General features: G+C 50.0%; 2 protein-coding genes and 1 long non-coding RNA gene across 14 annotated transcripts in view; 2 read left to right on the top strand and 1 right to left on the bottom strand.

The window, feature by feature from the left end:
- SENP2 (SUMO specific peptidase 2) overlaps positions 1–2,383 on the top strand; it is a 31,277-nt gene extending 28,894 nt beyond the window's left edge. For all 11 annotated transcript variants that reach the window (XM_040621486.1, XM_040621485.1, XM_040621484.1 and 8 more), the window contains one exon: positions 1,093–2,383. In XM_040621486.1, the coding sequence (XP_040477420.1) occupies positions 1,093–1,155 (63 nt within the window). In that variant the 3' untranslated portion in view covers positions 1,156–2,383. The remainder of the gene's footprint in view (positions 1–1,092) is intronic.
- A 9,170-nt stretch (positions 2,384–11,553) lies between these two features.
- LOC121100424 lies at positions 11,554–14,144 on the top strand. The gene is made up of 2 exons (XR_005832226.1): positions 11,554–12,183; positions 13,545–14,144. It is a non-coding gene; the product is annotated as an uncharacterized LOC121100424 (long non-coding RNA).
- IGF2BP2 (insulin like growth factor 2 mRNA binding protein 2) overlaps positions 13,488–27,981 on the bottom strand; it is a 152,855-nt gene continuing 138,361 nt past the window's right edge. For both annotated transcript variants that reach the window (XM_040621481.1, XM_040621482.1), the window contains 6 exons: positions 25,159–25,227; positions 24,168–24,284; positions 20,015–20,089; positions 18,484–18,615; positions 16,701–16,814; positions 13,488–15,348 (listed from right to left, as the gene is read on the bottom strand). In XM_040621481.1, coding sequence (XP_040477415.1) covers positions 15,256–15,348; positions 16,701–16,814; positions 18,484–18,615; positions 20,015–20,089; positions 24,168–24,284; positions 25,159–25,227 — 600 coding nt within the window. In that variant the 3' untranslated portion in view covers positions 13,488–15,255. The remainder of the gene's footprint in view (positions 15,349–16,700; positions 16,815–18,483; positions 18,616–20,014; positions 20,090–24,167; positions 24,285–25,158; positions 25,228–27,981) is intronic.

Raw genomic sequence — 27,981 nt, 5'->3', positions numbered from 1 at the left:
CTCTTGAGAATTTATGTTTGTAATAGTGGGTTCTCAGCCTTTTTATAACTGAGGACAACCCCCTTTAAAATATATTTTTCTTAAACAGACTTCATTTGGATAGATGTTGTCTACCAAACTACTTATTGAATAGGACCAATAACCCTATTCCAAGCTGGAGAGCACTATGAAGTAACTAGGGTTCCCATGCTGAATTAATACAATTCTAGTCTAAAATAAAGGCACTTATTATTGGTTAGTTCTAGTAGTTTTACTAAGAATAAATGTGCAATTTTTTTACTCCATGTTTTGAGCTATTTAAAATAACTTACACATCCATGTGTTAAGACTGTTTAGGCCCCTCCAGGTAGGAAGTCACTAGTTGATAGTAAAGTGGTATATCCATCTCATTATAATGAGACACCGGGAGTACCTCAAGGGTGTGAACTTCTGACTAGTTGAGCTACAGGTAATTTTGGATTTGTCTTGTGTGTTGCTGCTTTGAAAATTGGCTCATGTAGTGATTATCATAAAGCAGAATCATGTGTTGAGCAAAGCCATTTCATTCTTTGATGCTTCTAAATAACAAGGAGTTAGTTGCTCTCTGAACCTACTGACATGAGATTTGAAGGGCAGAAGTTGCCGTTTGAACAGAATTGGCAATGTACACCATTTGGTAAAACAAAGAAATTTTTGAATGTTTATTCCTTTATATAAATAGAGTTCATGTTTTTCTCAAAAAAGCAAAGTATGTTCATTTTAGAATGTTCTGACTGAAAGTATATGTAAATAGAAAAGTTCCGTATTATGCTACCACTTGGTGTTTCCATTTTGGTTCACGTCTTTGTGTTATGAAGTAGTTGTGGGATTCTGTTGTATGATTCTGCAACCTGTTTTGATTTTCCTTAACACGTAAAAATGCCTCTGATACATACAATATAATCATAACGTTATAACCTCCTTGGTTATGGCTTTGTAAGTTTGAACCATGACACAAAAGAGTCAAGGCTTATATAAAGGACGTGGGTTATTTACATGATGACACCTCAAGGTTGTCGACGCTGTGCGCGTCACTGTGTAGCATGTGACGTGTTGTTTGTGGACTGTCTGCAGCACCAGATGCCTCTCTTCCGGAAGAAGATGGTGTGGGAAATCCTTCATCAGCAGTTGCTGTGAGATGCCCCGCCCAGTCCCTCGAGCTGCTGGTGGTTCTGTCACGGAGGACGGATGTTTCCATATACCTCATGCATCGTGGGTTAAGAAGTCCCTGCATCACCTCTGTTGTCTCACAGGTACTGAGCTGTAGGACGTGCACGCCGGCCTCTCCTGCACCCTGGGCCTGACTCGGTGTGTGGAGTCTGCCTGCAACCCCATGTGTAAGCCTGTACCTGCTCAGAGCCTGGACTGTTCAACCCACACAAGAACAAATGCTCATTCATAACTTTTTTTTTAAAGATTTTTTTTCCCTATGAATGTGGGAAATGCAGGATTTATTCTACGATTTGTCTTTTGTGTGTTTGTTCACGTGTGTTCATTCGCTCACTCATTTGCAAACATCACGGGCAGTGGCTGTTTGCTGCTGCTCTTAGAGGTAACTCTGAATGACCTGTTCGAACTATTTATTTCTGAAAGGAATGTTAATCAAGCTCCACTCCCAGCTGAAGATCAGGAGGGCAGTCAGTGGGGGGAGGGAGGAGGTGTTTATTAACTTCTCTAAGGCTGGAGCAGAAGCTGCGACGGGAAGCTGGAGGTCTTCTTGTGTTCGAGGCTTGACAATGCCGGGAGAAGAGCTGTGGCGGAGGGCTCCGCTTGCCCTCCAGAGGAAGGCTGACACTACAGCACTGGTGGGGACGTGGAACCGTGGAACTGTGGCTCTCCAAGCGTCTTCAGAAGAGTGTCGTGGGCATCCTAAAGAGACCGCTCTTTCTGGATATGAGGTGACTTGGCTACTCTTTAAACTGGATTTTGAAGTAACTTAAACCCTAAATCTTCATTTTCGTCCCAGATCTGGTTGAGTATAAACCTCAGAATTGTAAGGGCTGGCCTGGGCTGTTGATTTCAAAAGATACTATTCAATGTAAAAGCTATTTTTCCTCAAAGTTTTTTTTTCTATATATAAAGCCGAAATTAAGTTTTGTACTCATTAGGATTTACACCCCCCCCATTCCATCCCCACTGAAATTTGGAAGAAAATTTAGTACTTGGCTCTGAGGCTGCCAGTTATACAATAATCTATTTTGCATATGAGAGTTTGTATTTAACTTTTTTGTTCATTAAAAACTTTACAGTGGTTACGCATTTTTAATTTCAGAAAGTTTAGAGTTGGTCAGAACATATTTTGCAAGATCTAGTGCCTAGTGTTGCTTTTCCGATGTAATAAAGGTTGTCTGGCAGAACCTGAAAAGTATATGCTGAAATGATTTCTAGCCCTTTCCTCACCTCAACCTCCCAAACTTGTCCTGGTGCACAAAAGCAAGGGGGTAAAACCAGGAAAATCGGGCAGGTGTTCGCCATGAATCCCGTGTCTGCCGTCTGGAGGGCATGGCTGCTGGCCTCGGAGGCATGGTATCGTGGCCGGGTTTCCCGGAGACGTGTCAGAGTCTCGGTGTAGGATCTGGGGCCGGACAGAAATTGTTGGCCTACTTGGTAGGCACACCAGAAGACGTGTGCTGGATGGTGATCAAAAGAGTGAGTTGGTTGTGCTGAGTGTCCCTCAAGCTAAGGCTGCACAGAGCGTTTTCTGGAGGCTGCTGGAGCCGTGTCAGTGAGTGCTGGGATCAAGCAGCTGCCGTAGCTGAAAGGCCAGAGATTTACTGGGTCAGCGTTGTACTAAAAACCTGGTTCTCCACTTGGCTCTTGTAGGTTTCACCTGAGAATTTAGTACCTTGGTTAAGATTTGTTCCATGTGGGGCGAATCCTGTGCGGAACGGTGGTCTGTATTCTGCCCCAGTGAGCGATGCTGGGCTTTCATTCGTTTGTGTCACACGAGTATTTGAGGGGCTGCTTCAAGCAGCTTTCGCTGAGCTGCCCACTACTGTGAACTCTTCAGGACAGCTCTTAATAATCTCCCAGGACATAAATCGATGAGAGCAGAGAGCTAGTTAAGCTAGAGAACGGCATTCTAGTTTACCCCGAGTTCCTGAATTTAATAGGAGTCACCACAGGTCGTGCTTCTCTGGGCACTGACGTGTCTCTCTGGGTGCAGAGAAACTTGTCGGTAATAGAATTTTTATATCTAGACAGCTTATGAGAAAAGCAGTCAGGTGAGAAAATCAACAGCTGATCTTACCAGTAGCCAATTATCAACTTTCAAGCCAGTGAGATAGATATATATATATAGATGTATCTATAATCTGTTTTAATTGCAGGAGTTCGGGGATCTGAATAAAAGGTAGAGTGGACCATTGTTCTTTTTTAGTAGGCAGACTCCTAAAAATTGATAAAGATGAAAAAAAAACCATACACACACATACACACACACACACACACACACAATTAGTAAGCAAGTGTCTTTCTCATGTTTGACCTTATATCAGAGCTGGGATATGTGGTGGGAGGGATACAGACCTGGGGGCATTTGGAAGATGGTCTGGAGTGCCCCATATTCTACCTCAGTTGCCAGAGACTAACTTCTGATCTGTTCTTCCGCTGAAATCCTAAGCACAACTTGAGGAATGCCATGTTGAATGGTGGCTGTTTGCACTGTAAGGAGCTGCTTGGGGCTGGGACCACGGTGGGGCTGTGGGGGAATGTGTCCTTGGAGATCTCTCGAACCTCAGATAGAGATAAATCAACAAGGTAGAGAAATTGAAGTCTATGATAGCCTTAGTACTATAGTTAAGCTACGTAGTTTAAATTGGCTTTTGTGAACTAATGGGGAACCTGATTTCTAGTTTCTTTGAGGAAAAACTCCAAGCACCCAGTACTCAAACAAACTTGGCATTGTTTGTAAGTTAGAGCTCTAGCTGGCTATATTGCTTTGATAACTTCTTTTCCTTTTAATTTACCTAATCTATACAACGAGTTTGGGTGTGTTGAAACAGGTGTTGATTTTATCTGTTTATCAGTAATTAGGTATTGATTTTATCAAATCAATAGGTGTTGATTTTATCTTATTTACTAATAAATTCATGTCTTTAATTCAGTGGCTTTCAAATTTTTTATTGCATTTAAAAAAAAATTTTTTATTGTGACCGGCACACAGATGTATATATGTGATTTTATGTGAACACAAAAGTTTCACAAAAGTACTGCTTACCCTTGCTAAACTCTAATAGTTTTATTTCAGATTTTTAAAAAGTGTAGGTTGTGACCACCAAGCGGATTTCTCAACCCACTAATGGATAGAAATCCAGTTTAAAAAGCTCGGCTCCAAATTGTCTGACAGCAGGATGCAAATTATGTTTAAAACTGTTATGCTGGGGCGCCTGGGTGGCTCAGTCGTTAAGCGGCTGCCTTCGCCTCAGGGCATGATCCCGGAGTCCAGGGATCGAGCCCCACATCAGGCTCCTCCGCTGGGAGCCTGCTTCTTCCTCTCCCACTCCCCCTGCTGTGTTCCCTCTCTCGCTGGCTGGCTCTCTCTGTCAAATAAATAAATAAAATCTTAAAAAAAAAAATAAATAAAACTGTAATGCTGGAGACCCCAAAAATATGATAAACGTGGGACTGTTCTGAGATGACTCAATCTAAATCTAGGAAAGTGGGCCAGAAGCTTTCAGACCCTCAGTAGAAATGTGCGACTAGTCCGTGTTCTTCCCCTGTGTGTTGGCGTTCCTGAGGCCCGTTACTGCTGTGTAGGGGGTAGAAGCGCCGTCCCGTGAACGTGCGTCTTCTGGGCTTTTCCTCCTGGGATGCGTAGCAAACATTAGAACAGATTAATGTCTGAACCTCACTTTTCTGAAAACCTGGACATAGAACTCTTCTTTGTGTGTCACCTGTGGAACTGTTCTGTGAAACACACTTTGGAAAGTGCCAGGAGAAGTAACATAAAGTTCTCAGAAGAATGTACGTCAGATGCACACTGGGGACGCGCCGCGCCCGCCAGCCCCCAGCACCATTCTATCTCCTTAAGGGCGTATGGTGATCAAGTCTGTAGTCATGCTTCTATTTTTCTTTGATTGTATCCATAATAGGCATTCGTAGTAGAAAAGTTGAAATGCTGATAAAGAATAAGAATTCTGCAAACTCACCATCCAGAGTTAGTAACTGAACATTAACATTTTGATATATATCCTGGCCTTTGGCATATGGCCCTTCTTATCTGTATAAATGTGTGAACTGTACGCGTTCACACACGTATGTGTTTTTTGTTATTGACAAATATGGAATCATATTTGTTAATAACAAAAAATGGCTATATAACCCCCTTTCTACTTAGTTTATCTCGAACATATCTTCATGTCAATAAATATTGACATCATTTAGTTGTTGCCTAGTGTTCTAGAATATGGCTATAACATAATTATATTCAGTATTGTTGCACATACCATCTTGTACCATGTTTGGTCATTCTCTTAGAAATTCTCAATTAAAATTTCCGAGTTATAGTTAAGAATATTAAAAACAAATTAGGGGGGGAAAACCCACCTATTGGTATTTTGACTTCTTCTGGCACAGGATAATCTGTATCTCCACTGATATAAGTATTTTTTAAATTAAATTTTTATTTCTTAACATATTTGTCAGAGAGAGAGAGAGAGCATGCACAGAAGCAGGGGGAGAAGCAGGTTCTCTGCTGAGCAAGGAGTCTGGTGTGGGACTCGATCCCAGGACCTTGGGATCATGACCCAAGCCTAAGGCAGATGCTTAACTGACTGAGCCACTCAGGGGCCCCTTAGTATTTTTTTTTTTAATTTTATTTAAAGATCTTATTTATTTGAGCAAGAGAGAGAGCATGCAAGTATCATGAGTGGGGGGAGGGGCAGAGGGAGAGGGAGGAGCAGATTCTGCCCAGGGAGCCGCGAACCTTATGTGGGGCTCGATCGAACCTTATGTGGGGCTCGATCGCAGGACTGTAGGATCATGACCTGAGCTGAAGGCAGATGCTTAACTGACTCAGCCACCCAGGTGCCCTGCCACTGATTTTTTTTTTTTTTTAATCTTATTTGAGAGAGAGATTGCAAGAGAGCACGAGAGCGGCAGAGGGGGGAGGGGCAGAGGGAGAGGAAGAAGCGGACTCCCCGCCGAATAGGGAGCCCAACTTGGGCTCCATCCCAGGACCCTGAGATCATGACCTGAACCTAAGACAGACACTTAACTCACTGAGCCACCCAGGCATCCTCCACTGACTTAAGTTTTAAAATATTTTTCATATGTAGGTCTTCTGGATAAGATCATTCTGAGACATTTACTGTCTCATTTTAGTGGACAATTTTATCTTTTTTAAAACTACTTCACAAAAAACTTGTTATTATGGGAATCCTAAGACCTACAAGTCATCACCCCCTTACTAAAATGTGGCTAATCTGGATGCACTTTTTTTCATAGGGGAGGGGAGTCTGGAGTGTTTTAAACAACATCTTCACATGTCATTCTACCTAAGTATTTAAGAATGTCTCCCTAATAATAATTAAAAAAAAAACAACCCTATATCATTTTCGCATCTAACAGGATAAGGATTTGCTAAAATCATCTAATACTCAGTTCACATTCAAATTTTCCTGATCATTTAACTAATGTTTTATTATATGAATAGTGGCCCCCAAAATGATAGGTCCACATCCTCATCCTTGGAACCCGTGAATATTACCTTCTGTGACAAAAGATGATGATGTTAAAGGTCTTGAGTAAAGGAATTTATCTTGGATTATCTGGGGGGGCTCAAATGCGATCACAGGCCTTATAAGAGAGACTGAGTTTTGAGACAGAAGGGGAGGAGGTGTTAAAATGGGCCTAGATAGTGTTTATATTTTATACTCATTTTTGTGGGGGAAAATCTGTTTATACATCTCATAATCTGGAAAAAGATACCAAGTGTTAATAATGGTGGTTTGGACAGGCTATTACTTTCTACTTTATAAACTTGTTGGTAGAGTTAAAAAAAAAAAAAAGAGGCAGTTAGGGGCGCCTGGGTGGCTCAGTTGGTTAAGTGTCTGCCGTCGGCTCAGGTCAGGATCTTCAAGTCCCAGGACTGGGTCCCTCGCACGGAGCCTGCTTCTCCCTCTGACCCTCCCCCCTCTCATGGTCTCTCTCACATTCTCTCTCAAATAAATAAATAAAATATTAGAAGAAAAAAAAAAAAGCAGTAAGTCTATGGAAACAGAGTCTGAGGTGATGCTGCCACGAGCCCCAGAGGCCTGGAGCCACGAAAGCTGGAAGAGCCTGCGGGGGAACAAGGCTCCGCTGCCCGCTGGCTTTTGGACTTCTGGCTCTAGAACTGCGCGAGAGTGAGTTTCTGTTCGAGTCCGTCAGATTTGTGGTGGGCAGTTACCGTGGTCTCTGAGGTCTAACACGGGTGCAAGTAAGAAATCGTACTCGACGCGTGCATTGCCTTTGATGACTACGTAGCTCTCGAGACTCGTGTGCAACAGCAGGCGCCCTCCCTGTACTATTATTTATTAGAGAAACCGCGTTTTCCTCTGGAACGTCCCACTTTCCAGGTTTGGCTTATGGCTTCTTGGTAGTGCTTAGCGGTGTCCGCCAGCCCTTGTATCTCACGTGAACGAGCGGCTGGCCTGGATTCACGCAGAAGTAGGTAAGGACACGTTGGTGTCCCTGCTGTATTGCATCTGGTTGTCCCGCTTAGTGGCGCTGAGTGATCAGTGGTTCAGGCTGTAAGGTTTCCTATCTTTCTCTTCTTGGTTTTTAATTTGATGACCCATCATTTCATTAAGAGATACAAAACGGTGCTTTTCTAATTCTGTCATTGCTTCTGTGTTCACTGAATTCTTGAATTCTGTAAAAGAAACTTCCTATTTGGTTACCCTGAAATGCACTTCACAGAGGAAAGATATATGATGCTTTGACTCATTACTGCTCGGTTTGATGTTCAGATTGCCCTGTGTTAGGCCTCAGTGTCCTTTTGACAGAATCTTCCAAGTCTGATTGTGACGGCTTTCCTGCTTTACCGGTATGATAAAGGCTCGTCTGACACATCTCCTGCTCCAGACCTGAAACTGGAAGACCTCTTTTAGTGAGAAGTCGGGGAGATCGGATTTTGGGCTCTGTTAATGCGATCACTACTGGGTTATTGGTGCTTCTAGGCCTTTACAGTAGACAGACTAGAAAATACTTTTTCTTCAACGGGAAGAAATGTTTTACTGATTTCCAATTCCAGTGTAAGAGTCTAAGGATCTTCTTGATTTTTACATTATAATCTTGAAAGCCTTGGTTGCTCACAACATCAGCGTAATCACTTGCTTTACCCCATAGTAGACTTAACAAGAATTTCAGAATATCAATACCAGTCTGAAACTAACAGGGTCACTAAGTACAGTTCAAGATTTCTTTGCAGTTCTTTTTTAGACCATATCCCACTGGAGGTTCACAGTGAAAATACGCTCTTAAAATCACTTAATTTTTTTCCCCAGTAATTATGCCATCAACTCAATACACAGTTGGATTCATTTGTTCTTGGTGTTTAGGGATTTGCTTTTTGCTTTGTTTTTTAATTATGTAAAACAGAAACATGAGTCCAAGAGCAAAACGATGCCACAAGATACATTCAGTCTCCTTGCTTCACCCTGTCTAGGTAACTTAGTAGCTTTTAATCTTCCCTTTTTTGAAAATATAGATAGATGTATCAGTATTCATATTTCTTTCCTTTTTTACATTAGTAAAGATACCATGTTAAAAATACTTGTGCCTGATTGGTTAAAAAACTCCGTTTATTCTAGGGACGCCTAGGTGGCCCAGTCAATCAAACGTTTGACTTCAGCTCAGGTCATGATGTTGGGGTCCTGGGATTGAGCCCCACGTTGGGCTCCCTGCTCAGTGGGGAGTCTGCTGGTCCCCCTCTCTGCCCGTCCCCCTGCTTGTGTGCGCTCTCTCTCCTAAATAAATAAAAACCTCAGTCTATTCTAGATAAGTAAGTTACTCCTCATTCTTCAGTTCTTTTTACAGCCTCCTAATCACCACTGTCTCAGGCGCCATGCTTCTTTACCAGCCCCTCGCGATGGATGTTTAGGCTGTCAGTCTTTTTCTGTCACAAAGAACGCTTCAGTGCTTGTGCCTTTTGCATGTCACTTCATTTTTGCTAACATATCTTTGGCAGAGATTCCTAGAAGTGGAATTGCAGGGTCAAATATGTAGCATACGTCATTTGCCAAATTTCCCTCCTCGGAGGTAGCATCATCGTGTGTCACCTCACAGTCTTACCTGCAAAGCCTGAAATATTTACTGTCTGTTTACAGAAAAGGGCGTCAGCCCCCTCATCGCAGTCCTTAAGCCAGCACAGAGCCTGGGTGGGTGGGGAGCGTAGGCCGTTTCAATGGGCCAGGGTCGGAGTGGCCTGGATCTCGCGCTCAGTGCCGGGTCCACATGGTTCTGCAAGGGAAGGGAGAGCAGCAGACGGGGTCGGGTGCTAGGAAGAGGAGACCAAGGAATTCTGTTCTGCAGCTAGCACTCCAGCACAGGCATCAGTTCTGTCCCGATTATGACACTTTTGGCTTTGCCCCCTTTTCCCATATACATTTTACACATTTTTGGTCTTTGGTAACCTGTGTTTTGGGATTTTATCATTACCATGTTTTGCTTCCTTTTCAAGGGTAACTTTGATATTTAAATAAAGTTTTAAATTAGTTATAGATTTACAACAATTTAAACTTTCTAGTCTGCTTTCAGTGCTTACTTTGTCTTTTTTTTTTTTTAACATGAGTTTTATTTGGCTTTAGTTTTTGGTTGGAAACGTTTTCATGTACTTATTTTCAAAGACATAGGAATTCTCTTATCTGAATCCCTGCAAATAGAATCTTAAGTTTTCACACCTGAAAGATAACTGGACTGGGTATTAAAATTCCCAAGTTATGGCCCTTTTTCTTCTTAAAACTTGCTTTCTGACACTCTGCAGTGGAGCACAGAGAGCTGAAACTAGCTTGATTTTTTGCTTGTTATTTTGTTTTGTAAATAACTTTTTTTGTTCTGTATTCGATTAGAACTTTAGTTCTATCCAAAAACTATGCCAGAGTCTATCTAGATCGGAATCTCTATTTTTGTTTGGTTGTATTAAGATACTGGTTTGTTGCTGTAACAAAGGACACAAAATAACAGTTGCTCTAAAAAGATAGTTTTCTGTCTCGGGTACCAGTTTGACCTGAGCAGTCTGCCGTCGCCGTGTCCTCGGTAGTGTCAGGAGCTTTCCTTAACGCTTGGCTTCCATGTTGGGTTTTACGATGGCCGCTGCTGCTCCATCACCGCTCTCCCCTCCACTTGGCACTCCATCCAGTAGGAACGGGGGAGCGGTGGGTAACCCCGGAGATGGCAAGTATGCAGGTTTCTATCTTTCAAAAAAGTGGTTCCGGGAAACTAGACCATGCCAGGCACTGAAGTTTTCCCATTCCAGTTCGGTATGGCTTATTGTCAGTTTCCCTTGCTTTTTGGGTGTTTGGTTGTTTTGTCTGTTTTTGGTGCTCTTAAGTTTTCATCTTTTTGATATTTAATGAGAAACCATAAGAAGGAACACTGAAGGCTGCTAACTAGAAGCCATTTTTTACTTGGAGGGACTTTGTTGTATTGAAACGCTTATTTTCCAGATAAGGAGCCAGGTCTCCAAGGTTCTACTGCTCGAGTACAGAGGGGCAGGGAGAATGTTGCTGGGCCGGGGCTTTCTCTTCTGTTCCTGATGAGGAAGTGAGACCCCAGAAAAGAAAAGGGAGCTATGGTACCAGAGTCCCAGTCCCTGCCTTCAGGCCTGCCCTGAGGTAATGCATATGGGAGAAGTCTTAAATTTCAGTTCATCAGCACCTTAAGGGCAAGGGGGAGACGAAATAAAGGGCAGCAGCAACAATTTACTGTAAACACCAAGGGAACTTGCTAGCGGTGTTGTTAGACATCTGCGGTAGCAGGCCAAAGAAACCTCCAGTAGGCTCTGAGGCAGAGGTCTGGATGCGTGTACAACTTAGGCTAGTCTCTAAATACATAAAGGGTGGGCTTCCTTCACAATCGTTAGCTGGACTGCCTCTGTTGGCGGCATCCTTCCCCAGGGACGTAGGAATAAGACAAGGCCAGATGCTTTTCATACTCTTCATGTCCTTACCCCACCCGTCTGCTCAGTCACTAAGTCGCTCATATCCTAATGGGTGCCAGGTTACTCCCTTAGAAATCAGTGTTTCCTCCCTCCCCTTACCCCTTGCCCTGTCAAGATCACCTTCTTTCTGGCCTCGGCTAATCCCCCTTCCCCCACCTTCTTTTGGTTCGCCTTTTTTCATGTTTTCAAGTTCTCCCTCTATGCTGGAACCCTCTGCTAATTTGCAGGCCACCTCTGTCATCCTTTTCTAGAGCTCCATGTTGGATGGAACAATCGCATCTAGAAATCTAGTTAGAGGGAAAATTAACCAGGAAAGAAAGGATGTTTGAGGCTACTCACCAAGTCTAGGGAGAGGTCAGTACCTTCAAAAGCACTGTGGGTCATGGGTTTTCCAGGGGCTCGGTCCAAGGGAACAGGGAGGGGCTTTCTGAGCGCAGGTGCATGGATAAAACCTTTGTTTTTGACCTGAGCCCCCATTTAACAACTGCCCTTTATTTTGCATAAAATCACGTCATGAGGATTTTCTGGGACGTCAGGATGACCTCTCAAGGCAGGCAGCCAGGGATTCATAGGAGAAACGGGCGCAAAGTTTGAGTAGTCTGAGCTCCCGCAGGTGTGCCGAGCACGTGCAGTTGAGGCTGTCCTGGTGGACAGGTGGTGGGGCAGGGTTTCGCCCAGCACGCGGGTTCTCAGAAAACGGGCTGCGGGGAGAACAGCTTTGCTTACGAGCCAGCCAGCCGTCTCCTTCCTGTCTTCTGCCTCTGCGTGTGGCCTCCCCTTCATTTCTGCAACCCTAGCACGACTTCTGGGTGCTCTGTACCCCGGCATCATCTTAGCACTTCCTTCCCTGTCTTTCTCTCACATGTTCAGAGACGACGACTTTGGAAATGGGCAGTTTAGGACCTGGAATGAAACCTCAGATTCTGGCAGCTGCAACAAAGGTCAAGGAATGAAACGGGAGCAGCAGAGCTAAGAGTGCATGTTTGGAGGGTCCTGTGTCTTCTCGATCATCGTGCTTTCAGGTGATCGCTCCATCCCGAGACTGGTTCGCAAGCCCTGGGGCCTGTATTTAAAGCCCTGCCTTTAAAGGTGTGCTGTTTCTCCGCTCAGCAGACAGGCCAGCTCGGCCCCGGGCACAGGGTTCAGAAATAGCCCTGCTTGCCGGGAACCCTGTGGCTCCTCTTGGACAGTCAGCCCGTGGCTGGCTTGTCCATGAGAGGGCAGCGGGTTTGAGTCCTAAAGGGAAGAGGGGGGGAGGGCGGAGCCACAGGTACCAGGACTTGTAATGGCCACAGGGACGGGAGTCTGTCCCTGCCCGGAGTCATGCCAACCACAGCAGGGACAGAACAGCTGGCGCCTACATGCAGAAACTTGAGAAGTACAGAGCATCTCAGAAATTGGAGTTAGGAGAAAACCAGGAATGGGGATGGGACATGGGTGAGGACCAAATTTTAAGTGATTGAGGAGGCCTCCGAGTTTGTTAGAAGGGAATGTGGCTACTCCGCAGCCCCATCCGTTCCCTCCATCTGTCCTTGCCGCGCTATGAACGGTCACCCCGAAAAGCCTGACTGGCCACTGCTGGCAGTCCATAGCACCTCTTTATCCCTAAGATTGCTTGGACCGCGAGCATCGTCTCTAGTAGGCCCCACAGGTCTATGAACGAAGGCTCATACGTGGAACAGGCCCATCCCTGACTGACCTTTTTACGACACATCCGACACGTCTGCGAGAGTGTCAAGGACAGCACCCTGCCTGCCCCTCCCCCCTCGGTCCAGGCTGACCCTGCTCTTCTCTGACCTCCTGGAACACTTATAATGGGGCTTCTGGGGCGGGATGAGCACCTCTTCCCTTGAACTGTCTGGTGTATTATCCCCTCCTACTCCCCTACATAAAAATCAACTCTTTCCTGGGCAGGCTTAATGTTCCCTAAAGAGAGGGGCTAGTCTTACCTACCTTGACATGCGGTCAGCTCATCCCTCCAGTTCCTTGGCTGGCACACTCCGCCACACTCAGGAATCACCCCGAGGGCTTGCTGAAGCTGACTGCGGGGCCCCTCAGGGTTTCTGATTCAAGGTGGACCCCAAGAACCTGCATTTCCAGCAAGTTCCCAGGTGATACGGATGCTGCCAGGTGGGGACCACACTTGCAGCACCACTGACCGAGTTTAGCTTCTCCCAGAAAGCTTCCTGCAGAAGCCTGCCTGCTCAGGGCGGCTTCCCAGTCCTGACCGTACGTGCGGCCCGTCCCTCAGTCCCCCAGAGCCGGAGCTCTGCTGACGCTCTGGGATGGGCAATGCTTAGGAAAATAAGAGACCAAGACACCAGGATCTTGTTAGCTGGATATATTTCATTTTTTTTTTTGTTTGTTTTTGTTTTTGTCACAGAACACTGTTTGCAGTAGAGGAAACTGGCATTGCAGTCTGGTGGTAAATGGCTTGTTCACATAAACCAGTACCTGTCCATCCTTTAGCGCAGAAAGCCCTAATGGCGCGTACCCTATTGAAGTCCAGGACATCTCCAATGTTTTCTCTCTCTGTTTTTCTTGGTCATCTTTTTTTTTTTTTTTAAATAAACATTTTCAAGGTTTGTCCAAAAGAAGGCCATACAGGTTCTCGGCTAGCGGAAGACAATTCAGAACGGCTGTTGCACACTTGGACTGTCACCTTCTCCAGGCTGGCAGTTGATATTTTTTTTCCAACTCATTTTTATTAAAAAAATAAAAAAATGCTCCAACTATCAGTTTTACAAAATCTCTAAGGGAAACACAAGAGCAAGGTGCTGAGGTAAAAAACACCTGAGGTAGCTTTTTTTTGTGTGTTTTTCTCGTTTAAAAAAATCTGTAAATTTAACGCCCTGGGCCAACGACCTCGTGTAAATTGCTATTTTCCTCCACATTTTTTTTTAAAAAGAAAGAAATCATTTCGCTGAATATGGATGGCTTATACACCAAAATGTAAAAAGACAAAATACATTCTTTCTTTGTGGAATTTTTCTTTGTTTGGTTGGTTGGTTTGATGGGTTCCTGTTTTCTTCTTCCAAAATGCTAGGACAAGTACCATTGACTCTTGTTCTTTTGAGTAACCAAGTGTAAGTTGAGGCTGGTTTGTGTGTTTCGCTTTTGTTCCTTTTGTGTGATGTGATACTCAGAGCACTGCTTTGCCTGGGGGGTGCGTAGATACTGGGAATTGAGACAGAGGGATGAGGGAATTAAAAAGAATGGGGATGGAGAAGGAGGGGAGGGAGAGAAGGTAGGGGAGAGATAAACAGAGAGAGACAGAATTATATAGCAGTATGCAAAAAACCAGTTTAAAACCTGTGAAGCAAAGAGAAATGGGTGTGTGAGCTAGACAGGGATGAAGAGAGACAGAGTTTCCTCTTCAGAGAGACGGTATCCCTTCTGTTGACATACACAGGTGATCCAGACTGCTGTGAGTGTCCTTTCGAGATTTCCCTGGGTGAATTTTTGTGGGTGGTCTCGAAGCTCCTTTACTAAACCATTAGACCTCCCAAAGAATGACTTTATTCTTTAAAGTCTAGAAAAGCCTGCTTTCTCTTTAAAAAGAAAAAAAATTAATAATTGATTAAAACTTGGAGTTAGTTGAGTTATTTGATATATTATTTCTAAAATATATTAACGCTGCAGGCACCCCGTGTAACCCACAGGCCACATATCTTAACATCTTTCCCCTTCTAATATGTACACACATGTACAGAGGCAATTTCCACAAAAAGAAAAGGGTGTGAATTTTGCTTTGCTTTGAACACGTTCACCTATGTTAGTTCAACTAAAAGGGATAGCGTGGTGGGGGTTCAGGAGAGATCCGAGTGGACGGTGCAGTGGATGGCTGGGAAGCCTGCAGAGGCCCTGGGGGAGGCAGGAGGCCGGGTGGGGCCCCGGGCTGACCTCCCCCCTCCTCCCTCCTGGCCCCTGGGATTCTCAGGGCCTCTGCAGAGTCCCCGGCGCCTCCGCAGACTTCTCATTCCTCAGGATGGTCTTTGGTTTGCTCCCGAGCTGGCTGGCTGTGTTTGGTCTCATTCTGTCAGGTGTTGGAAGGGCTACATTCATCCGTTGTTTTGCTGGTGCCTGTGGGAGCCTCACTTGCTGCGCTGTGAGGCGACTCCCTGAGGATATTTCTGCTCCTGCTGCTTCACCTGCTGTACAATTTCCCTGATCTTGCGCTGTGCAGTCTGCAGCAAGGGAGAGGAGGGGACAGGGGAGAAAAAGGAACCCGGTTCTGAGGACAAGCAGTGGGGGTGGGAGCCTGGGGCTGGGACTTGGGAAAAGGAAGTGGGAAGCTCAGAAAAGTGTCATCTACCTGCTGAGGCCCTCACTCCGGGGGGCCTTTTCTGCCTAAAGTGCAGGGATCCCCCCCCTTCCCCAAGGCAGCCGGGTGCAGGATAAGGAGGTGGGACCCCAGAAGCTTCCAGGTGCTTGTTGGACGGAGAGGCCAGGAAGCAGAGGCAGGGAACCAGTGCCTAGGGGGCCTCGTGGAGGTCAGACAGCATTCCCCCGCCCACTACACACACTTGCGGCTTTCAGGGCTGCCGCACCCACCTTTCTGGAGCCTCTAGGAAGAACATGAGTGTGATGCCGGGAAAGACAGACAGGAAATGGGATGGGGAGGAAGTGAGAGACACTGGCCCAGACACTCTACCCTATCCGACTAGAGAAAACACGTGAGCCCAAGCCTGTCCCCTCCCCCTACACCGGTGCTCGATGCAGGGATGCCCCCAGACAGCCCTGGGACTGCACCCCTCTAGGCACGCAGGGCACGGGAGGAGCTGGGATGCAGGAGCGGCAGGGTGGGCTGTGCTGGGGCTCTGCAGGGAGGGGCAGGGGCCTTCAGCAGACGGGGCCTCCTGGCAGGCGTGGCTTTGGGAGAGCAGGCTGTCTGCTCAAAGCTTCCGTGTGAGCTTAGCCTGCCCTCACTGGTTTGGGGCAAGGACTGGGACTGCTCTATCCCCGAGCATGGAAAAGAACCAGGCCGCATGAGGCGGAGTCACTGATCCTTCTGAATGAAGATGGGGTCCTGGGCCCTGACGGGGGATGTCACGCCGAGGTGGAGAAGGACGGCAGAGAAACGGAGGTCTCCTGCAATGAGCGTGTTCAGCCCTTCACAGTGAGATTCTGGTACACATGCTGGTTCTCAGAGCCTGATTGGGGAACCCTGAGGGTGGGTCCCTGCCGGGTATGTGATCCCCAGCAGGGGAAGGCTGTGACTGAGGCCTGTGTAGGCAGCAAAGGAAGGGGGGACCTTATGCTCTAGCATTGCAGGGGGCTGGAGATGGGCTCGGCTTGACTTCCTCGAGTGCTAGGCTCTTCTCGAGCTCCTCTAGCCTGCCTGGGGAGAGCCGTGAGGAGCCGGTGTGGAGCAATTTCCCCTGCCCTTCAGGCAGTCCCTGAAGAGCCAGGGGGAGGTTCCATCTGTGTGCGGGTGCGGGGGGTTGTGCAGGGCCCGTGGCCACTGGACGGGCCACCGATAGCTTAGAGAACTGAAAAGTAGCTGGCAGGAGAGATCAGACGCTCACAGCACAGGTACCTGGCTAGCAAAGAAATGCCCAATAATTCTGACGATCACTTCCTCATTTTCGTCTGGCGTTTGGTCACGAGGCACGATGACTTCTGCACTGGTTAAGTTCTGCAGTTCATTCACCTGGGAGGGGAGAAAGTGGGTTCAGGAGGAAGTGGGAGAGGGGAGTGCTGGAGGGCAAGGGGGCTGGAGGCTCCTCTCCTTTCCTTCAGCCTGGGATGCGTCTGGGGCTTCCAAGCCCCTAGCCGCAGAGGCCACGTTTGTTTGAGCCTGGAGACTCACTGGGCGGCCCAGGGAGGGTCCAGCCCCCAACTCCCTGGAGCTCCTTCTGGGCTGAATTCTTACTCTGGAGTTCCCTTCGATGCGCAGTGACCCAGGCTCTCCCGTCATCCAGGAAGGAACATCCCTCCTGGGTGCCAGCTGTGAGCCAACACCACCTCTCAGTCTCTCAGACTCGCCAAAGTAAACCTTCTATCAGGCGTTGCTCGGAGCCCCGCTCTTCTTCACCCCTGCCTCCGAGTCTGCCTTCTGCTCCTCCTACCTTCGGATCATCACCTTTCCTCCCTGCTGCTCCAGTTCCACGCCGGGCCCCCTCCAGAAGCCTCCAGCCCTGCTGCTCCCCCATCACCTGCGGCCCACTTCCTGCTCTCCGTGCCCCTCCCCAGCCTCAACAAGCCTACGCTGTGTGGGGGCTCAGCCCAGGCCCCACCCCGGGGTGCTGAGTGCACACCGGTGGGGGCACCAAGAGCTCAGGGGGCAGCTGACAGCTGGGGTTTCACAGAATTCAGTGACTTGTTCCCAGATGACCAGACGGGATCCACGGGCTCAGGATGTGATCCCCGTGGGCCATTAGCTCTCCTGCCTACCGCATCTAGCCTGTCTGGAGGCGGCGTGTGGCCCTCGGATGCCGATCACGTTCCTGGATATGGGGAATAATCTGCCAGCCATTTGACTTTACTCTTTTGTATAAAGATGACTCGTTATATCCAGAACTTGGCCTTGAGTTCTTAGAGTTTCTGTGTAAAGAAAACAGCAGGCACATACACACACGACTCCAGAGATCCCCCAAATTCCTGCCACTCAACACAGCCACTCTGCTAGTGTGCACTGGCTCTACGGAACTTCTCGGGGGTCATACCCCGCCACGTGGGGTAAGTCATGTTCTAGAACACACCTGCGTCGACGGACTGTCTGCTCCTTCCTACAAGCTCCACAGTTAAGTCTCTGGCACTGTTCAAATTCCTCTGTGTTGCTGCCACCTTCAGGTTGAAAACCTTGATGATGATTATTTTTTTTTTCCAAGTATTTCTTTCTCACCCACCACCTGATGGCTATGCTAGTTCCCCTGTAACAGATGGGCAGGTTTGGGGAATAGCCAGGAGACAGAATCTGCAGGAGGGAGTTTGAAAAGTCAGAGGAGAGTGTAGGACACCAGACCCTGTCTGCCTCTGAGTGTGACTTTAGAGAAGACTACAGTTGGCCGAGTGGGTATCCTCTGGATGGGATTCTGTTCCCTAGTGTTTTCCTGCTGCTATGTGTGAGTTTAAAGGGGGCAGCAGGCAGCCTCCTGGTCATCAGGGAGTCAGGATCTTCATTTACCAGCATGTAGCTGAGATGCCGGATTTCTGGGTGCAGAACCTTAGTGTTTCTGGTGGCCTGGCTCAACACCCTGGATTTGGGGCCCTCAGCTCTGGAGTAAAGTCACTGAAGAGTCAAGAAGAGTCTGAGGGAAGTCAGGTGAGGCTGGGGAGGGAATCAGCCAGGAGATAAAGCCAGCTCGGAGCACACTTACGGTTTTGCCGCCCTTGCCAATCACCCGGCCCGCTGTAGAAGAGGGCACTCTGATGTGGGCTTCCAGCTTCACCTCTTCTTTGGGGTTAAAGAAGTTTTCTTCTTTCAGTTTCCCGAAGATCCGCCCCTGGGCCTGAGAGGGCAAGGCATGACAGGTGACTCTCGGCTGCCAGTCAACCCACTTCGCGGTGCTGCGGCTAGAACTGGCCAGCCCAGGCCCGGGGCATCCCCGGCCCCCAATTCCCCAGCGCTGGCATGGGGAAGCCGTGCGCCTGCATCCCTCCCTCAGAGACCCGGCAGGGCGCTGCTCCGGCCACACTGCAGGACCCCTAGGAAGCTCTCGGTGTGGGGTCCGGGTGGCGGCGGCCGGCTCTGATTTCCACGGCCCTAACACCTACAAGCGTGCGGCTGAATGAACCGGTGCGGGGCATTCTTCATGTCCTCCCCCGGAGGACGGAGTAAGTGGGGGTAAGTTTAGACCCCAGGTCACTGAGGGATGGAGGTGAGGTGGTGACGGGGCTGCCTGCTGATGTCCTAACTCCGGAGCCAGTGCAGCTGTGAGGTTATGGGTTGGTTTGTTTTTTTTTTTTAACTTTAAAAATTGAGATTTAACTTACATAACCTAAAATTCATCATTTTAAAGGGTGCACTCCAGGAGGTTTTGGTGTATTCACAATGTTAGGCAACCATCCCCACCGCCCAGGACACTCACACCCCAGTCCCCCGAAGAGAAATGCCGCAGTAGCAGGCAGCCCCCGTTCCTCGCGGCCCGGGCAGCCGCCGGCCTACTTTCTGTCTCTACGGATTTGCCTTTTCTGGACATTTCAGATAAAGGGACTCCTAGAACACGTGGCCTTTTGTTTCTGCCTTCTTTCACTTCACGCAGTGCTTTCTAGGCTCATCTGCCCTGCGACATGCATCAGAAGTTTGCTTTTTATGGCTAACGTCCTCCCGAGTGGGTATACCACGTTTTATCTGCTCACGAGTCCAAGGGTTACTGTTCTTAAATGTTTCCACATGTGTTCATGTTTCTTCTCAGATCTTAAATATTTTTAATGATAAGGACTATATTTTTATAAATATGCTTTTGACTTTCAGAAAAAATTTATTATTTTCCTAGGGGAGAGAAAAGGCAAAAACAAAATGCACCTCACCAAACTCCCGACAAACTCCTGCTATGTCCCCTCACCCCCCGGTTATGCCCCCAGAGCCAGAAGGGTGACTCAACGAGTCTGAGACACCTATCCTCGAAACCACGGCTCAGGGGTCAGAGATACCCCAGAGGTGCTGTTTGAACGGGGCACTGAGAGACAATCTACTTTTCCATAAAAGAGAAGGGAAGGAGGGCTCCAAGTAGAAGGAACAGCCCGGAGGTAGGCAAGACAGGGTAAGTCTGAGATGAGTGAGCGGCAGCAGAAAGGGCAATGGAGGCTGGGCCTCCCAAAGAACAGTCTTGAACATGCCTCTGGCATGGTTGCCGCCTGCTTAAGGCCCTCAGCTACTGCAGGGCTGAGGTGACCCTTGGCACTCACCTTAAACTGGGCTTCAGGTGGGCCGGTGATGATGACCATCCTTTCGCTGACGTCTGGGCCTTCCGCCGGGGCAATCTGCGGTTTACAAGCAAGAGGAAAATGCTGTGCTCCCCGGGCCCCTCTCCCATCTGGGCACGCAGCGCACACGCCCTAGCAAGGGGTTACAGGGCTTCTGCCTTTGCACCTGCTGCTTCCACTCTGGGTACCGAGCACGAGCCTCCTTTACTGAGCCAAGGGAGTCGAGTTCTAGGAGGAAGTGGGAGGTGTGGGCTCCACCACCACACCCGGGCCCCAGAGGGGAGGCAGTCCACAGGGGCACTACTGGAGCCAGCGTGCACGACAGCGGCCCCGCTTCTAACGCTCAGCTCACGTGGGCAGTCGGCTGCTGGTGACAGTGGAGCTAGGGCATGGGGGTGGGGGGCATAGGAACTGAGTGTGACAGCTCCAGAGCAGGGGTGAGGACACCCTGGTCTGCTCTGCAAATCCCTCCCCTCCCCTCCCCGGACTCCATTTCCTCATCTGTGTAATTGCGAGGTGAACCCTGGCAAGCTCCACGCCGCCTTTTGCTCTCACCCTTGTGAGTCTGAGTTCTCTTGTAACACAACTCAAGTGATGGCCCAGGCAAGCACTTTTGTTAGATCCTCATTACAGATTCTTCTCTGCACAGCCTGCCTTATTCAGAAAACCATTAGGGTAGCTTTGAAGAGAAATACAGTGAGCAAAACTGAAGTTCAAGTAAAATGAGTGAAAAGTGTGCCAAACACAGAAACGAGCCAGGAGCGGGGTCAGTGCACAAATGCGTCTCATAAGGTCCCATACACCTGCCTCAGGTGGGCCGCAGACTGCGTTTCAAGCTTCCTAAGGGCAAAGTCAAAAAAAGAAACCTCATTTACAGGTCACAGTGTTCCTAAAGAAAAAAAAAAAAAAGCCAGTGGCTCAGGAGATGTTCACAGTGGATGGAATTCACTCCCTGCTGTGCCTCGACCTCCACCTCCACCTCCGTCGGAGGCCCGGCGTGGCCGTGCGGCTGCCGCAGCTTTACAGTGACGGCGTCCAAGCTGTGCTCTGCCCTGGGCGCCGTGCTGCGACCAAAGCATCCTCAAAACGGGCTCTGGCTCGGCTACTCCGCGGCATGAGGAAGAACGTGAGGCGCAGGCCTCCAAGCCTGAGCTCCTTGGGAGGACTTGCTTTTGTGTGGGCGGACTCCTGCCAGCCTCCCACAGCGCAGGGCTGCAGCCTCCACCGAAGCGATCACATGTCCCCAGGGGACCGGGGCTTCCGGCAGGCCACACACAGGCGGGCCCTCCAGAGTGGGGGCCGGGACACCTGCCTCTGCTTCTCGATCCTCAGTTGGTATTACGCCTGGTCCTTATCTCAAAGAGTGAACGAGAGAGACTGGAGCATGGACAGGGCGGGTCGTGGCTCTTACCCCCCCAAATCCGGAAGGGCTGAAAGGCCAATTCACGCTTCACGCTGACCGAATCCGTTCTGCCGTCGCTGTCCGCCTCCCAGTGACTCGTGGCTGCCTCGCTCAGATTCTGAAGCAAACACCCCATCTCTCCACTGTCTGGTTCCCCCGCCCAGACCCGAAGTCTCAGAGCTACTCGTGCGCTCCTGCAGTTCTGGAATGACATTCCGCCGGCAAACTCCCTTGACAGCACCAGGAAGGAGCACCCCGTCTTATGACTGAAGCAAATGGGACCCGGAGGTGAGGTGCCTGCCCAGATCCCAGGGTGAGCAGGGCCCGAAGCAAGGGTCAGGAGTTCCGTGTGGCATTCTGCAGCCGGCTGCCCAGATGCTCTGCAGGGCAGGAGAGTGACCCCAAAGCATCTTGGGGTGCATGTGCCCGGCCTCACCTCTGCCCACCTCCCTGCCAGCACTCAGCTCCCACGTAGGAGTGTACCGCGCTCTCCCCGCCCTGGCAGCATCTGATGTGCCTCTGGTTGCGGCCCCCAAAGACTGGCAAAGCAGGCATGGAGGGTTCTTTAGCGGGAGATTATCCGTTTAGCTTTAGAGAAAATGCTTTCAGAGTCCTGTCGAAACTAACAAAAACCAGACTGATTTTTAAAAAGTAGGAAATTTCTCTCACAAAGACTTGGCGTCCCTGGTTTTCTCTGCTTCACTGCTATGGACAGAGGTGGGGGTGGGCAGAAGGCTGCTGGAGAAGTGGGTTGTTGGCCCAGCATCAAGGACAACTGGGCCTGACCAGCCTGCAGAGCCCATTCTGCCCCCTGGTCCCACCCTGCTGTCTCTGCCCATCCCAGAGGTCACGAGCTAAGTGACATACTGCCACGCAACCTTGCCGGGATATGGAAGGGTGCTGGGGAGGCTGTGGGGCGACGCCCAAGGGAGCGCGCTCTCTCCTTTCCTGCTGGGCATGATTCTGGTATAGCACTCAGGGTGCTGCGGTGGAAAAAAAACACTGGACCAGAAATTGGGGAGCTCCTGGCTGGCTCAGTCCTTAAGTGTCTGCCTTCAGCTCAGGCTCAGGTCACGATCCCATGGTCCTGGGATCAAGTTCCGCGTTGGGCTCCCTGCTCTGCGGGGAGCCTGCTTCTCCCTCTCACGCTCCCTGGGCTTGTGTTCCCTCCCTCTCTTCGACCAGGGTTGAAGAATACTTCCCTTTCAGCCCGGCTTGTGTTCCCTCTCGCTGTAGAAATTGGGTCACCTGGTCACATTCTTTACCTTTGTGGCCTTCGACAGTGAAACTCTGGGCCCTGGCTCCTTACGGGCAACAGTAAATGGAGAGTTCCTGCCACAGCCAGCCCCAGTAGGCGCTCAATGTCCTACAGGTCAGCACAATGGATGAGGTCACAGCGGGTCCTGCCACTGGTGTGCCTCAGGCTGGCTCCTGGGCCGAAGTCCCACTCTTCTCGAGGGACACAGGGAGGAGACGTGATGCCATAATCCCTCAAGCCCCCCGTGGTTGAAATCCTCTCGTTCTGCCTCCATGGTCTCTCAGGCCACAAGACTGGACACTGGGAAAGGTCCCGGGGGCAGCCAGCCCCGTGGGCTTTCATGCTGTACCTGTCCCACCACAGCCGACCGTCCGTGCGCTGGGGTCCCGCCGGCAACAAGCATGCTGGGAGCAAAGGCCCCCCCAGGTTCTGTGCTGCGGGCCGCCCGCACCTCTGGGCTCCCAGCAGGTCTCTGCGCTTTGCAGGTAACAGAGGGCAAGTGCTTTACCTACAGAAAACCCTCTGATGGTCTCACTGCAGTCCTTGTCCTGCACCGCTCAGAGTGTTTTGTTTTTGCCTTTTCTCCAGCACACTTGCTGTGGGAGAAATTCCAGCTCTTCTCGAGGAGAAAGTGCAAGCATTCTTTCTCTCCAAGTCATGAGACTTCTAGTTCGGAATTCCGGGTTGTCCCATGGTAGCAAATTACTTTACGTAACAACGGAAACTCTGTTTTCAAAAGTGTTTCATGAGGCTTGGGACGTGCTCAGCATTCTGCCTCTGAGTCAGAGCCGATAGCTGGGCTTGGAGCAGGACCAGGGTCGAAGAATCCTTCCCTTTCAGCTCCTGAGACACTTCTTCGCAGGGTGCTCGAGGGGGCAGGATGTGGGCATGGAACTGCCACCGCCAGGCCCGCACTCACGATCCTTCCCAGAGATCAAGGGGCCTTCCTTCCGGAGCCAGTGTGTTCGGTCCCTGGGCTGCCTAGCGGGCTGTGTCCCCAGCTCCTGTTATCTACAGCGTTAGTGCCTTCCAAAGAGTGTTTCATGCAAACTTTTCTTGAGGGTCAAGGATTTGTGAAGCAGAGACTAATTAAAGCGTCAAAGCTCTGATTCAAAGCTCTGATAAGGGCAGAGTGTAAATGACGCTTTGCTGGCGTCTGCCCCCTTGGCTCGGCAAAGCGCTCAGCCTGTCTTTGCTTGACGTTGTTGAGCAGAGAGCTGTGGTAGCCCAACAAGGACCAGGTTGGCTTAGGTGTTAATATTTTTCTAATTTAGTTATTAGTAATAACTAATAATAAGAAAGGAATGGGAGAGGTAAAGAGGAGAGCCGATGGGATTAATCCTGGAGGCAAACTTGCCTGACCCTGTGGGCCCCCGTCCCTGGTGTCAGTGTTTCCCAGGAGCAGCAGAAGGAACAAGAGACACGGGGTGGGGGGGCTGGTGATGGAAGAGGGTGGCCATGGAGAGCAGCTTTACCTTGATGGAGGCCCCAGCGAATCTGGCCAGCTGTTTAATGTGCGCCCCCTTCTTCCCGATGATGGCACCTACAGCCTGGGTTGGGATGAAGAGATTCACAATCTCCTGCTCTGGATACTGGAAGGGCGACACAAGACAAGACGTCACTCCCACTGGGGCGGCTCCTTCAGGCACTCAGCAACTATTGAGCACCTCCCGGGAGCCATGTGCTGTGAAGGCCGCAGCGCCCAAGGAAATGGCCAACATGGCGCACGGGAGTCTCCTGCGGTCTAGGGCTCCGCGGGTGTGAGGCCTAAGGAACAAACCCGAACACACTGAACCTGAATGACAGTCAAAATGGAAAGTCCTCCTGAGCAGCTCGGCGTCTGGATACAGAAAGCTGTCTATTCACCGGTTTGTCACGTACACATGTGACCTGTACTGCTCCTGCGTCTTTATCCAAGAAATCAAGACCGTTATTAAATACAGCGGCCCGAGGAGGGGGCCCTGAGGCACTTCGCTCGAAGGAACGGGAAGCCACTCAGCACCTGGTAGCCACAAACGGTGTTTTCACCAGAGCGGCGTCGTGTTCAAAAGAAGGTAACAAGCAAACCTGCCCTGATCAGGCCACGTGGTGACGGCCCAGAGAGACACGGGCCAGGCCACCAGCGGGCCTCGCGCTAGGGGGCTGCGGGAATGCCACGCCCCCTTCGCTAGACTTTGCACATTCTGTTCTTTAGCTCGACGCCACTTCCGACTTCGAGCTGCTGGTCACCACGTGTACAGTCTCCCGTGCCTACGGCCTGGCAAGCTCCGAAGCCCGCTGAGGGCGCCTGCAAGCTGGGGGGCGTGGGTGCTCGCGGCCCGAGACGCGTCACTCCCCGCGTCACTCCCCGCATGGCTGGGAAGCGCGGGCCCCGCCCTCACACTGGGAACAGTCGCCGTCCGTCGTCCGTCGTCCAGGGACTCTGCCGTGCAGTGGCAGGTGGGGCTGGCCTGAGGGGACACTTACGGAGTGGTGATGCGGGAACGGGCCGAACTGGTGAGGGGGGTACAAGCTGGAGAAGTATCCGGAGTGGGTCTGCAGCATGAAAGAAAGAGTCGGTCAGTCCGCGGTGCCCACAGGGACACGCCCCCCGCTCAGGGAGGCGAGACTGCCACACACGGCCCGGGCTCGGGCGCCACCGCCTGGCCCCACCGTCGCGTCTGCGCCCGTCCCTTGGCGGCTCAGACGTCGGCTGCGGCTGAATGTGTGGGGGCTCCGCTGCGCCGGGCGCTAGGCACCCAGGAACTCACCGCCGTGGGGGTGCGGGCGCACGCGTGCTCCTTTAACCTGCCCTCCCTCAGACGGCAGGCCCCGTGGCTGCTATTTTCTGGGAAGCCATGGACTGGGGACCGCAAGGCACAGACAATGCGGGACAGTGTCGAGTTACGCACGGCCAGCAAATGTGCTCCTGGGAAGCCGGGTCCATGAGCTCCCCCGGAGAATTTCGGAAGGAATGACGAGATTGAGAAGGGAGGAACTGAGAAAGAGGTTGGGAGAGGAGGGGGAAAATGAGTGAATAAACAGCATCGTGCGTGCGTGTGGGGAAGGGCGGGGGGAACAGGAAGGCAGATGTGGACAGAAAACAACAGAGCTATCAGGAAAATAACATTGAAGAAGTAGCTGCTGCCTGAACACTACGGCGTACTAGGCACTGTGCTGGATACTTTCACACTCTTAGTCCTCACAAGAGGACAGCAAGAGGTCTAATTTCACGTATTGCATGGGCAGGACGCTGACAGAATCAGCATGGTCCGGTTACCTGCGCCCTACATAAGGTCACATAAACGCAGGCACGCCTAGTACAGGAAGGGAGGTCACCACGAAGCCAGTGCCTGTGGGCCCGCCCTGCAGGATGACCTCCTAGGTTTCCGACACTGGTCAGACACGGATGAGACTTCGCGTCAGGGGCCTAGCTTTCGTCTGAGGGCCCCTGAACAAATCTCATGGCGTTCTCAGTCTCCCAGATCTCCAGCTGCACTCTGAGCTGGAGACTCACTAGGGACAAAATGAAACGGTCCCCCTTTTTGAGCCTGGAGAGTGGACTTCTGGCCTCGGGCAAAGAGGAGGTGTGGACACCGGGGGAGTTTCTCCCAGAGGTGCCCTAGGTGCCCAAAGAGCTCTCTGCTTACAGAAGGGAAACCCTGCTGTAGTGAGAGCAAACCCTTGCTCTCCCGCCTTGGAAAGGGGCTGCAGTGACACCTCACACCCACAAGAGGGTGCTAGGAGACCAGATCTTCCGGGCACTCTCCACATCCGACAGGAAGCGGCGTGAAGGCTTCTAGGTCCTGCTTCTTCCGTGAAGAGTAGTCTGCGCCAGACCCTTCGCACAGGTCCCTGTCCTGAGCCATGGAGGGTGAGGGGAGAATTCCTGTGGCTTTCTGCTCAAAGCTCTGCCTGGGGAAAGGATGCTTCTCCTTCCTCTTGCAGAAGGCCTCAAAGCAGCAATGACTCTTCTGAATTATTTGCCTTCTCTTCCCCAAATTCACATGAGACCAAGAGCAGACTGGCCACAGTGTGGCTCCAATCTGGGTTCAAATACTCCCAACATAAACACTGTATCAAATGTATCAACCACTGGGTCAGGGGAGAGAATTAGTTGTAAAAGGGTAAAAAGGACAAACTCCCCGCTTTTCTTTTATTCACGAGTTACTACAGTGGGAAGACTGTTGTGGGGAAGAACCCTAAACTCGGTAGCCAGGAGCTCATTTCTAGCGGCGGTGCTGGCTTTGTGCACAGAAGTTGGTTCTTGGAGTCAGACTAGTCACGAGACCGGAAACTGAATCACCAGCTCTGTACCAGCTGGAATAATTTATTCAACCGTTCTGAGCCTCAACCACAAATGGACTAAAATAATATCATCAGATCTAGAAATCAGATCTTCTAATATTGTTGCGAGGGTCGCTTGTTCATTCACTCATGAAAAAGGTCTCTGAGCACCTAACCACATACGAAGCACTGTTCTAGGTGCTGTGGACACAGCTCTTAAGACAGAGGGGTCACTGCCACCATGGGACTGACGTTCTACGGGGGAAGCAGACAAGTGTTGTGAAGGAAGTGAACAGGACAACGTGCAGAAGGGAAGCAGCGGAGATGAGGGGAGGGAAGGCAACCTTGGGAGGGTCCAGGAAGACTCCTGCAGGAGATGACCTCTGAGCTGGGACCCAAGGAGAGGACAGCACCGGATGCAAGGTACTGGGGAGGGAACATTCCAAGCAGGGCTCTTAGAGGTGCTGAGCTAGGAAAGGCGTGGGCCTTTTGAAAAACAGAAGAGACACCAGTACGGTAAAAGCAGGTAGGAGTACAGCTGCAAACAATCGGGAGGTGGGCCGTCGGAGATCATGCAGGGCCCTCGTGGCCCTTGGTTCCGATGTGGATTAGACCCTAAGTACAATGGACGCCCCCGAAGAATGTTACATGGCATTCAGGGAGGTCACCGGAAGGAAGACTCTATCGCATGGGCTGAAGGAGGAGTGTCAAATGAGCACTGACTGACTTATAATGAAATGTATGGCTTAGAGCACACTATTTCCCATCTTCCCAAGCTTAAATGGAGTCTACAATCTCAAATGGAAGGAGGCTTTCAAAACAGGCTTTGTCACAATGATCAGAGAAATTACCCGCTGATGACTTGAATAAATGTTCTCTTTACTGGGGAAGTGGTCTGTAGGCATCTAATGAACCAAGGGCCCTGGGAGGGGGAGGCTGATACAGAACCCCACCCCCACTTAGCAGTTGGCCTCACTGTCCCAGTTCGAGAATTCCCAGTTATTTTACAAAGGAAAAGCTACT

The sequence above is a fragment of the Ursus maritimus genome, unplaced genomic scaffold, assembly GCF_017311325.1.
Source record: "Ursus maritimus isolate PB19 unplaced genomic scaffold, ASM1731132v1 scaffold_4, whole genome shotgun sequence".
Lineage (NCBI taxonomy): Eukaryota > Metazoa > Chordata > Mammalia > Carnivora > Ursidae > Ursus > Ursus maritimus.
The sequence above is the reverse complement of the archived record's forward strand: the minus strand, read 5'-3'. Positions and strand labels throughout refer to the sequence as shown.